Source organism: Artemia franciscana, chromosome 11 (assembly GCF_032884065.1).
Source record: "Artemia franciscana chromosome 11, ASM3288406v1, whole genome shotgun sequence".
Classification (NCBI taxonomy): Eukaryota; Metazoa; Arthropoda; class Branchiopoda; order Anostraca; family Artemiidae; genus Artemia; species Artemia franciscana.
Window position 1 is genome coordinate 1,248,122 of NC_088873.1, and position 13,352 is coordinate 1,261,473.

At 35.8% G+C, this 13,352-nt stretch overlaps 1 protein-coding gene across 1 annotated transcript in view; it reads right to left on the reverse strand.

The window, feature by feature from the left end:
- Nucleotides 1-2,994: 2,994 nt before the first annotated feature.
- Nucleotides 2,995-13,352, reverse strand: part of LOC136032661 (uncharacterized) — a 62,185-nt gene continuing 51,827 nt past the window's right edge. The window contains exons 7-8 of the mRNA XM_065712948.1: nt 8,635-8,802; nt 2,995-6,561 (exon numbers count right to left, since the gene is read on the reverse strand). Of these exons, the coding sequence (XP_065569020.1) occupies nt 6,073-6,561; nt 8,635-8,802 (657 nt within the window). The 3' untranslated portion in view covers nt 2,995-6,072. The remainder of the gene's footprint in view (nt 6,562-8,634; nt 8,803-13,352) is intronic.

Sequence of the window (13,352 nt, forward strand, 5' to 3'; positions counted from 1 at the left end):
CTTAAAACAACGTGTACTTTCTTTATGCAGTGATCCTTGAAACCTTCCATCTAGCCAGAAAAAAAAAAACATTTGTGGTCCAGAGCTTTGACCCCCACACTTTTTTTGTGTACACTAAGATCTTTTTGGCCTAGCAACTACAGCTTTAAGATCTAAGAAATTAAGAAAAACAAAGCTTATAAACCTTTTTTATAACACCATTTTCAGACAATTAATCATTTTGTTCATTTATTTGCATTGGGGCATCCTCCCACCTCCAGACTTTAAGGCCAATTAATTTCCAAATCAGTCTAAAAAGAATCATCTTCTGGTACCATTTTGGGAGCTCTTATCCGAAACCTAAATTTATTTTTGATTGAGGGATCTCTTACTCCAGAACCTTAGAGGTTTAAGTTTCAGATTTTTCACAGAAAGAGGTTTTGATTTGCTTTTTGAAGAGCTAAAATGACAAAAGAAAAACGCTAGGTGTCGTTCCCGCTGCCCATGCATCGTAAATATAATTCCTGTTCGATTTATATTTCAGATATTTCTTACCTTTAAGTTTGACTTGGTTGTTCATTTTAGTAGTGTGACTTGGTAAGGTCAGCCAGAGTCAACCCAGCTCTAAATGGGTACTTGGAGAAACCTGGGGAAGGTAAAAAGGAAGAGTGTCCTAGGTCTTATGGTCCTACTTTAGTTTCATCTGAAAACAGTTCCCTTGTAAAATATTTTATAATTACTCTTGGCTTCAGCAATAGATGCAGTCTAGTAAGGAGTGAACCATGAACTACAGCATTTAATATTTAAGAAGCGGGTCTTTGAAGACACTATACGCTGATAAGTATTTTCCCAGTGACAACAAAGAGCATTACATTTCTGCACGGGTTTTCAGAGGCACCGCTCCTTTGTTATTGTCTTTTCTCCTGGCATCTTTATAGAGTAAATGGGAGCGGGGCTTAGAAATTTCATAATACGCTATTTGGTTGGAAATTGAGAATTCTAGTGCTCTTTTAAGAGTTGACATGGCTTAGAGAGCGATCAGGAGCTCTCCTAAGCCATTTATTTATTATTTAGTCCCCCTTGGCCCACTAAGACATCTGACCGAAATTTTGAAATAGCCATTGGGTTCACCAGTGTTCAGCTAAGAGCAACCTAATGCAAACACTAATTTTCCCTCGCCTTGTGCCCCAGCGGCAAGAAAATGAAGCCGTAAAAAGTTCTTCCCTGATTGGCATGGAACTTGTATCCTTGAGTTCATGGGATAAAGGGACCCCAATGCAGAATGAAAAACAGAAAGTGAGGGTGAAAAGGTGATGTTAACTAACGAGAAAATTGATTGACTGGATAGCTTAACTTATCCTGGTAGTAGTATTGGTGAAGATGGTGGATATTTCAAAGACATAAAATAGGAATGGCCAAGGCACATATTTTTTTCTTCACGGTTGAAAACGTTTGAAAGGATAGGAAGACGATTCTGCCATCTATGGCTAAAATATTGAAAACCGTAATAATTGTGAGTGATAAAGTATGGCTCTAAAGCGTGGGGGGGGGAGTTGAATGACCAAAGAATATATATTACATACTTTCCAGGAGAACTGTCCAAGGGTAGTATTAGACATTCGTTTCCCTGGCTATTTATTACGTACAACAAGCTGTGGGAGAAGTGTGGTCCTATTCTTTTTTCTGAGGCTAGACCGGAAGAAAAGTTAAGATTGCTAGGTCATGCTTTAGGGAGAGTAGGTTTCCAGAGATTGTGCTTATTCAGCATCCATCTGGGGCCCTACCAGAAGCAGTTCGTCCCAAAATGGGGTAGACACAGGTGAAAAGAAAGGATTTGAAGAATATTGAATGGGAGTAGTAGAAATTTAAACTTGGAATGGATTGGTTCGAAGGATGGGTATGCACAGCTTTGTAGTTCTACAATGAGTTGCTAGTAACTGTGGTCCCTGTAATAGTTTTAAGATTTATGCTTTTTTTGTGCTTTTTTATGTCTTTTTTTTGCCTTTTGACAACAAGAAATTTTTGATCACCAAAAGTTGATCAAATTTTAGTACAAGAATAATGATGGCGAGGAAATGGAGGCTTGCAAGAATTCACCTACATAGGGTCATTGATGTAGAGTTGGGCCAATTGTACAGTGTGCAACCAGTAATAACCATGAAAAGTCAATATCTTTTTTAGCCGAAATCTTGAAGCCATAGATTAAATCATTATGATGGTTATGCAACCAGAGTCACATGGAAATTATGGCTCACACAATACACTCCCTTTCAGAGTAGAGGAAGCAAGTTGTAATTAAATTGAACCTTTAATTTGAGGTCTTTCTTTTTCGAAAAAAGTGCAATGTGTCAGATGTAGCAGGATATTCTCCTGACAAGAGCCAAATTTCAGTCTTATCCTGGGTATCTGGTCGCCCCCCCCCCTAAAAAAAAAAAATGTCCATCGTAGCGATTGTTTGATTTGCTTCAATGTTGGATCTGAATTGCAAAAAGCTTCCCGACCTTCATTGGCCAAAAAAGTTGTGTGTTCAAATAAATAAAAGTTTCTATACATATGCTGACAAAAATATAAAACCAATTTTCTTTTTTAGAAAGGTGTTCAAACAAGTCCCCTTTCAGGATTCATATAGAAGCTCGACTTGAAAAAAATGTGCTGTTTCTTGTCAGGACTTGGATTAGTATTTCAGGTAAAGGAATTTTCTATTTATTTATCAGTTTATTTTCACTTTTGGCAGGAGCTAGATTCCGTCCTACCGAGCACGGATGGACTTTGGAACTAATTTCGAAGAGAGTTCTAATTCATCCCATCTTTTTCCCAATCTTTATCCCATCTAATACCATGGTTTTGGAGGCCCACCCATAGTTCAAGGTCTTTCTTGAGTTTATGACCCTAAATTATTTTGTGTCTCCCCAGTCTTGCCTCCTCAACTTCTTTTCATGCCTGTATGCAGGCAACTAATTAATCTAAGTTGACTCAAGTCAAACTTAAAACAGGGTCTAAACAATATCTTGAAGATAGGTATAAAAAGTTTTAATAATCACACGAACTAACAACAAAAATTGTTGACTCTCAAATAATTCACTCATAAGTAACCATCACCCCCCAGCAAACATCAGAATAAAACACTTGAATGGTAACATTAAATTGCAAAAGATATAATGAGACCATCATTCTACTTTTCTTTCTCTCTCTCTATGTAAGGACAATTCAAACAATATCATAGTAAACTAAAGTGTGATAATACAGAAAGAGGAGAAAAAAGAGAGAAACAAAAAGAAAATACAAGTAAGAATTGATTGAAAAATTTCTATCAAATAAACCGTAATTAGTTGCTACCTAAGCAGTCAAAATTAGTAACAAAAACCAAATTCACTTTTTTCTTTGGATTATTTTCTTATTTAGTGAAAAAGACATAACTGATTGCGGATTATGAAATAATGTGCCTAGAGTAATGAGGGATGAGGGTTGAAACTTCCTAGATGTTCCAATAAACATGTTATAATATGCACGGATGTAAATTCCCCAAAAAACAGTTTCTTTAAATTGTTCCAGGAGAGTACCTAAACATTTATCAGAATATATGATTATTGTTAACTACTAAAATTGATCAAGTGGGCAGCTTCATTTACCTTGATAGCATTATTAGTAAGGACGGTGGGAGCAGTGAAGATGTTAAAAATAGAATAGCCAAGACTCAGGGTGTTTTTTCACAGTAAAAAAAAAAAAAAATTGGAAGAATAGGAAGATAAGTCTGCAAACCAAGATTAGAATATTGGAAGGTACAGTGATGATAATGGTCAAGTATGGCTCTGAAGCATAGGCGCTCCGAAAAGTGGATGAAGATTAACTAAATGTTTTCCAGAGAAATTGTCTACAGATTATTTGGGTACCCGGCGGACTGACGACCGTATTTCAAACAGCAGGCTGTGCAAAAAATGTGGTTTAATCCCACTTTCTAGGGCTATAATGAAAGAAATATTGAGCTGGCTAGGGCATGTTTTGCGGATGAAGGATGACAGATTGCCGAAGATTATCCTTTTCGACCAACCGTGTAGGGCTAAACTGTAAGCAGGTTGTCCTCGTTTGGGGTGGGAGGATGTCATAAGGAAAGAATTAAACGAAATGGGCACTTCCTGGGAAGGTTTAAAGAGAGAGGCTTTGAATAGATTGGGATGGAGGAGGAGCGTGCGTCACTATTTTGGCCTCAGGTGGCTTGGTGCTGCGGTGAGTTGTTTGTAGCAGTAGTGGTAGTAAAATTAAATAGTTATTACTTATTATTATAACCAGCAAGTACCAAATTTATAACAGGGTATTACACCGGTAGTTGGACAGCTAATCGTCACTTCAACAGTTAAATAACTGAAAAATCTCCATTCTAACAAAATCTCCATTTAATGGAATATATGCGATAAATACTTAAACAATCATACTTATCTTGATGATTTTGTTTGTGACACTATGGTATAACGTTAACTCTCGAGCTTATTCTAAGTTTTTAACTTTAGGTTTTCTTTCTCAATAGCAACGTCTATATTCCGTTTTAGCGAATTGGTTTACTACGATATTTTAGCAAGTAGGATGACTTGTAACTAAAAAGAAACTTGCTCAGAATGGTTAGAAACTGTGGAAAGAGTAGAAAATCTTGTTTTAAATAAGTCTTACATTCGAAATAAAAATTGGGTGCTAGAAAAATTCTTGGCAAAAACTTAATCATTATTCAATGCACCCCATCCCAAATAAAAACCTCCAGCCTTCTTATTATCTGCAATATTCATCACCTTTTTGGCATGTACTCACTCCTTTACATATTAGCGCCTCTAAATTCCGTCATTTAGAAACAAACTTCGGTCACATTTTTGAATTTTTGATTTTGTCTCAACACCCTGTCTCAATTCACCTTGTTCATTTTATCTCAAATTTTTCAAATTTTTCGTCATGATATTATCTACAAAAAGAAATCACGCTTCTTCCGTTTCTAAATTTCAATGCTTCCATCTTCAGATTTAAAAAAAAATCCTATTTCTATCAACAGGTTGTAATTTTCTAAGTTTCTTTGACCGTCAAAATATAACAGCATAGAAAAAATTGCAGTAAAATTTTGTCGGTATTCCTTACAAAATTAGGATTTATCCTACAGATGAAATACTAAATTTAAATATCGGAAGACATAACTAAATTGTTTAGTGACTAAAGCACCAAAACGAAGCATAGAAAATGGCAGTTAAATCTCACTGTTATACCCCCTAAAAATTGGATCTTTCCTACTGGTAAAACATCAAATTCAAAAATCTGCGAATAAAATTCTAGGTTCGGCGAGAAAATTACTGAATTGTAGCATACAAAAATAACAGTATCATTAAAAAAAAAAGAAGAAAAACTGAAGATTTTTTATATCCCTGAAGCAGCGACTTCAAATAACGACAAACAAAATTCTATATTCGGCAAATAAATTACCGTATTGTAAAACAGTAAAATTCCACTCGTGTTTGAAAAAAATTTGAAAAAAAATGTTATTGAAAAATGACAGCAAAGTTTCACTGGTATTCATTAAAAAAATAGGATTTTTCATATCCCTGAAGCAGCGGCTTCAAACATCGACAAATAGAATTCTATATTCGGCGAGTAAATCACCGCATTGTAAGACAGTAAAATTCCGATCGTGTTTAAAAAAAAAGAAGGGCCGAATACAAATTTTGACAAATAAAATTCTATATTCAGCGAAGAAATGACCGAAATCCTGCATAGAAAAATGACAGCAAAGATTCACTGGTATTAAATTTCACATTTCACTGGTATTAAATTGGTATTAAATAGTAAAATTTCACTCCTATCCTTACAGAGAAAAAAAAATTGAACTCAAAGTTCAACAGATAAAATCCTAATTTCGGCAAATAAAAAACCGAATTCTAATACAGAAAAATGACAGTAAAATCACAGGTATCCTTACAAAAAAACAGGATATTTGCTATCGCTGAAACACCGGATTCAAATATCGATGAAGAGAATTCTACATTCGGTGAACAAACGTCAAATTATAGCATAAAGTAGTGGCAATAAAACGTCACTGGTATTCCTTACAAAAGCTTTCTTTTTTTACCGTTGAAACGCAGAATTTACATAAGGATTAAACGAAGGAACATTGTCTGATTTGTTTTGTTTTTGCCTACCCCATATGTAAACAAAAGCACCAATCAACACAATCTGTGCAACTAAAAATAAACCACAAGCAATAAATAAACTAACAATGTTACTGCATGTCTCATTATCGAGAGACTTCGCTATAGAGGTTCCCCCTCCTTCAGAAGCTTTGAAGGCATCTGTTTTAGATTCTGTCTCAAATTTGTCAGATATCCTTATTGTTTGAATTAACAGCATTTCGTCTTGATCAATATCAGCTTCTCTTCTTCTTCTTCCAAAAGAGGTGAAACTTCTTTCAAGTCCAAAATTGTCGTTCATATCACATTCTGCAGGTTGGCAAGAGGGTAAGCAGGGTGTTACCAACGCTTTAAATTGAACTATATCCGATGTTGGGAACTTAAAAGCATCGAATGGCACAGTGAGAACTTGACCACTTCCATTTACCTAAAAATAAATTTGAATTTTTTATGAAATGAGGATGGTTGGCAAGATTGTATGTTTTAAGTTGGTACAAATTGTAGAGAGATAGGAGAATAGAATAAGGGCCGAAAATAGAAGAATATTTAACATGGAATAGAGACCAGAATCTTGCTGGTTTCCTTTATTTATCTCATTCTTCCGTCCTAAAATACAGAGGGAATCCGGGTTAGTGGCAACTTCTGACCACAAAATTCACAGAATCTCACCTATACTTTTTTTTTAAATTTACTTCTCGGTATAAAGTCAGGAAAAAATAAACCATGTAAGGGAAAATGAAATAAATGGAGTGAATGAGAAATAAATGGAGTGAAGACACCAGTAAATAATGCCGTTTTATTATTCTTAATTCTCGTAACAACTTATTACAGCACAAAACTCCCAAGGCTTACACGGCTACGCACGCTGCTCTGGCCTAACCTGTGCAAAACATGGATTGTATCTCCCTCGAATCAAGTGCCACATTCTTTTCAAGCCTTTCGTCTGACGTCTATCCAACCAATTCAATAGCCTCCTACTTCTCGTTAGCTCAAAAGAGATGGCCAAAGGGATTTTCGGAAATATATCCTACATTAACGTAACCTAACCATTTCAAGCTTTATTATATTGTACTCTTAGAAAATGGGATCGAAATATATCCTATATATCCGAAAAACATCCCCAGGAACAAATCTAACACATCTTTTTTAAACTTTCGAAGCAACTGCGTTTCAGAGCCTTGCTTGACGGCTGTCGTTACCATAGTTAGCAATATCTTAATTTTTTTGAAGAATTATCCTCCTATTCTTCCCAAGCTGGTACGTACGCAGGGGGGGGGGCCTTCGGGCCCTCCCCCCCAAAATTTTTTGAAATGTTTAATTTCCCCGTGGTTTCTTGGGATTTATGGCAAAAGTAGGACATTTATTAAGAATCTAGATACATGTGTGAAGCCTTTTTTGGGGGATTTTACAGCATGCAATTATCCGGTCAAGTCACTGCCCAATTACTAACCCATTTTCTGTCAACTTTTTACCCTCTTTGAAGTAATTAGCAATTGTACTGTTATTTTTTTTTTGTAAGGAGAGTTTGCTTTCCACAGCAAAATAGAATTATTCTTGATATTAGTGCGTTTATCCCCCCTATTCAGGATAAAGTACAGCTTTTAATGGATCAATTTTGGAAACTATCATTTTTCATTAAAATCTACGTTTTTGCAATAGAAGAACTACCCCCCACAGCACCCATATTGCACTGTTAACCCTAAAATTTCCCTTTCAGTGGGATATAATAGATTAATCACTGGTTCTAAATCGCTATGAACATAACCTGAGCCTAAAACGTACTTTTGAGGCTTCAGTCTTCTTCCCCCTTTCCGCTACAGTACTACAGATTAAAGTTAGTCTGTATTTTCCAATATACGTGCTTTTTGCATTGCTAAATTAAAAAAGTGCTACTTTATATGTGCTGTTTCGAAGGTTTTGGGCCCCCCGAAAAAAAATTCCTGCGTACGTGCCTGTTCCCAGGTTATTCGAATTGTGATCAAAGACACTAAGTAATGGGCATTCTACTTTCAACATATTCGCTCCTTCCGCTATTTTTACTACTCGAACTTTAAATCTTTTGTTCTAGTCGATAATATAGATAGAAAAGTTGTTCTTCTCTTCTACATAATATAGATGGAAAAGTTGTTCTAGTCTTCTATATTTTCAGTAAAATAAAAAAAAAAAAAAATTGCGAAAGATATTCACTATCAGTGATCAGTCAAATAATTACGTTTGAAGGTTGACCATAGCCCAACTCATAAATTTGGGCGCAGGATCTATTATGGAAAGTGTAGCTATACGTAATTTTGTTTTTGTTGACGAGTTTGACTATAGTGGAGTTGATCATTTTGATAACGAGGCAAAAGTCTGCAAAACTGAGTCTAAAAATCCAAAAAAAATGTCAAAATTTCTTAAACTGAATCTATTTATTAAAACCCAACATATCACAAACACTAGTTTAGAAACCTGGCTTTATACAAGTGTAGCAAGATAGAGCTAGCGGATAAATCTTGTTTACCTTAAGAGCGGGTCCCATTATTTCTTGGTCTGTTGGGCAACCGTGTTCGTCAATGAGAGTTATTTCACTTGAATCTGTCCCATCCAGGGCAACCAGTTCACGAATGAACAGTTCGTAAGGACTATTCTTTTCAAAAATTTCGAATCGTAGAGCAAGAGGATCTCCAACCTGAAATAACATTTAATATAAATCAAAGAAAAAAGAATAAATTTTCCGATTAACTCACTAATGAGAAAGGAAAGAAATGTATATACCTTTAAAATCAAATTTCATCTTGAATCCAAATATAGAATTCATTTCCTTAGAAAATGAACTTCCCCCCCCCTTAATGTGCAAATATGTATCCTGAGTTGTATGTTGCACTGAATTCTCTGTAACTTACTCTTTTCTTCAAACTGATTTAAGGGTTTGTCAAAATAGGGGGAAATCCATTGTATATATTCAATTCAAGGTATGTATCTGGACCGCAGGGGAGTGGGTAAAATTCATTTTTAACGGAAACGAACGATATATTTGGATTCAGGATGAAATTCTGATTCTATTAGTCTATTACTTATATATATCTCATTAGCGACTTAATTGGAAAATTTACCAAAGAAGTTCACTATTTTATCCTTCATTCCTCGTAGGCTATTATACAAATTTCTTAACTTCCCCTTTATATCGTATTCTTGTGAGCGTACAAAAAAATAAACTGGGGAGTGGTAGAAAAGAGTCTTGACCAGTAGCTATGGTTAGGGTATTAGTTGATCGTGACCGCTTATGATCAGATCGCTTATGCAAGGGTTTTACTCTTGTCACGCGAATCCCTCACAGAGGGATCACGAAAAAGCTAGGGTGGGAAATTAATTTTGAAAATCTAGGAGGGGGGGGGCATTTTTTAGATGAGAATACCAAAAAAGAAAATACCAATATGGAGGCATTTGGCGAATTCAACATGAGCAAAGAAATCTAGGATGAGAATTAGATTATGCTGATGATTTAAGCATATTAGATGAAAGTGTGAGCAAAATGAATGAATTTTTAGAGGTTTTGCGAGTTCAGGGTGCTAGAATAGACTTGATAATTAATGTTAAGAAGTTAAGAAGACTAAGTCACTAAGGGTAGGAATAATTGAACATGAAGAGGTGACGTTGGGTAACGAAAAGATTGATTAGGTTGGCAACTCCACTTACCTTGGTAGTATTATTAGTAAAGACGGTGGGAGAAGTGAAGATGTTAAAAGTAGAATAGCTAAGGCTCAGGGTGTTTTTTTTCACAGTAAAATTTTTTTTTGTTAGAATAGGAAGATAAGTCTGCAAACCAAGATTAGAATATTGGAAGCTACAGTGATGACAGTGGTAAAATATGGCTCTGAAGCATGGGCACTCAGAAAAGCAGACGAAAATTTACTAGATGTTTTCCAGAGAAATTGCCTACGGATTGTTCTGGGTACCCGGCTGACTGACCGTATTTCAAACAGTAGGTTGTACGAAAAATGTGGTTCAATCCCGCTTTCTAGGGCTACAATGAAAGAAAGGTTGAAATGGCTATGCCACGTTCTGCGGATGAAGTATGACAGATTGCCGAAGATTATCCTTTTTGGCCAACCGTCTGGGGCTGCACGGAAAGCAGTTCGTCCTCGTCTGGGTTGGGAGGATTTCATAAATAAAGATTCAAGGGATTTGGAAACTTCCTGGGACGGTGTAAAGAGGGAGGGCTTGAATAGAGTGGGTTGTAGGAGGAGCGTGCGTTGCTGTGTTGGGCTGAGGCGGCCTGGTGCTGTAGTGACTTAAGACTGATGTTTCTAGAAAATTTAGTTCGATGTTCATGGCCTATTTTCAGTGACTATTAAGATCAATAAAACCAAAAAACCTTTAGTAACAAGCACGGACACTAACAAATTATAAGACATACAATCTTTTGATATTCATCCTACACCTGGCCAAATTGATTGGGGCACTGGATTTAGGATCCTTTGTCCGAAAGGACGAGGGTTCGAATCCTAGTGTACCCAATTATTTGGTTTGGGACGGGGTCAGTGGCGTGACTCTGTAAGCTTGGCCAGAGTTGACCCAGCTCTAAATGGGTACCTGGAGAAATCTGGGGAAGGTAAACAGGAAGAGTGTGTGAAAGCACAGGATGGTTGGCCCCCAGCCCCCCATTGCACTTCCTGGCTGAAGGGCCAAGAAACGGAGATCCGCACCACCGGTAGGGACTGTAAAGTCTAACACCGTATTCTTTACCTTACTTTACCTTTATCCTCGTCGTGTCTGGCCGGTTTAATCTCAAGAATTATTCTCGTGTTTCGGTTATAGAACAAACAAATATACTGGCTGTTTGTGATGTTAATCATAAATTTTAGCCAAAAAAAGACCTTTTGCTATTAACATTAAGTTTTTATCATTTATAATGGAGCCAACTGGCTCAAAAGTTCCCATCTACTAATGCACTTAAAGCGGTTTTTTAAAGTGTTGCAAAAAATAGCATGGTTGGAAAAAAAAGGAGTTTCTGTGTATTCAAACATAAGTATAATCGAAATGTTTTCCGGATTCATTGACTTAAGCGAAATATTTTTCCCTCAGAAAAGCAGTATAGAAACGGAAGCAACCCAGCACGGATTTGACAGCAGAGCTTCCTTATAAAATTTGTTCTTCAACTCGCTCATGTCTTAAAGTCATTGTTTATTGTCTTTCAAAAATTTTCTTTGTGAAACCAAAAAAAAAGATCAAAGGTGAACTGTATGGCAAAATTTGAGCATCAAATACAATAAGCGGGCTGGAAGACGCCACAGGATTGTTTCCTTTCTGGTGGTCCTTCCTCTATGAACCGTCAATGAATCTTAGTCACGCATTCAAACAGATTGCTGTTTTGCTATCCAGGAAATTTGACCTTTTTCACATTACCTGCTAACTAGCTTAAATGACCCATTTGAATTTCATAGCTGTATCCGTTTTTCTTAAATTGTTTTTTTTTTTTTTTTTTTTTTTTTACAAAAATATGCCATAAACAATCTTCCATTCGGGCCGACGGGGAGCACCGATATGTCGGCTACACAATTAACCCGAAAAGACTTTAATGACGAAGAAAAAACATAAACAGACATATGGTAGGAGACTACCCAAATACGAAAGCGCCACAAAAAACTTAATGCTGAGATCTTTTGTTTGACATCAAACATTGTTCTTTTTGCTGTGATGTCAACTGCACAATTACAAATCTTAATTTTCTGTCCACTATTCTTAAATATTCCCACTGATATTTATAATAGTTGCGAATCTTTCATTTTTTTAAAAACTTCAAACCCTCATATTTGGAATTGAACTTAGATAGCTACGTTTTCAGCAGTGTAACCCTGGGTTGTTTACCCTCCCCCTAGATTTATTTGCCCCCCTTAGAATTCTAAAAAATACCTTCTTTCTTGAAATTTCCATTGAAAAAAACCCTTTTTGTTATTCTCAAGGAATTTCTTGAAATTTCCACTGAAAAAAAACCCTTTTTGTTATTCTCATATTTGGAATTGACCTTAGGTAGCTACGTTTTCAGCAGGGTAACCTTGGGTTATTTACCCTCCCCCTAGATTTCTTTGCCCCCCTTATAATTCTAAAAAATAGCTTCTTTCTTGAAATTTCCATTGAAAAAAACCCTTTTTGTTATTCTCAAGGAAAGAATCCCCCCCCAGGTTTTCACGCATTTTAGCCAAAATAACAATGAAGACTGCACTGCTTTCCCATTATACAAACAACAACAGGTAAAACAAAAAGGAATTAATCTAAGACAGTGAAATTGTCTGAAATTAAGACGAGGTGCTTCCTTTTTTCTTTTCTTTTCAGGTTTTTTTTTCTCTGAAGTACTAAGGACTTCAAAATGAGAAATTTTTTCCACTGGCACTAACTTCGGTTTATTCATGTTTGAACCCTGCAGTTTCGAGGATTTTTTTTTTCTCTATTGGTTGTTTTACAACTATTGAGTTTTGATGCGAAAATTCTCTCCGTTAGTACTACAATTGATCCGTGAAAAGAGGCAAGCGCGGAAACTTTTCTTGTTTACAAACAAGCCCAACCAAACGTTTGTAACACCCAATATATCTGCAGCTGATGGCAGCATTTAACAAGGAAAATAGGGGGAAAAGGGGCATAATATATTAAAACAAAGCAGTGGACAAAACAAAAAAAACTTTAAATAACAAAGCAATCCGTTAAATAAATTCAAAAAGTAATAAAATAGGATTGGTCTTTTGTAGGCTATACGTAAATAATTACGTACCTTGAATGCTTACGTTAATAGTTTGTTTACGTATAACCTACAGAGGAGAAAGGACGAATCCTGTTTTATTGTTTTTGAATTAATCAAAAATTAAAGCATTTTATTGATATTTCAATAGTCACCCGAAGAAATAAAAAAAAAAAAAAAATAGAGTAGCCTAATTGGTCTTTCGAAAAAAAATGTTTTTGTTTGTAAGTTAACTAACTAGTAATCTGAGGTTTTAAGCATGATTAATGTAAGTAATATTCATATTATTGCATAGCTTAGATTTATGGCAGATGTCTCTTGCTACAACAATTAGGAAAGTAACACTTCTAGAGCTCCATGTTGATTCATTTTCTGCTACTTTTCACAAACATTCCTTATTTTCAAACTTGGCACCCGGTAAGTGTACTACCGAAGTCTTTTTCATTAAGAAATTACGTTTGGGTTTTCCTAGTTTTTAAGACAGGTGTGGTCGTGTAAGTTTCTAT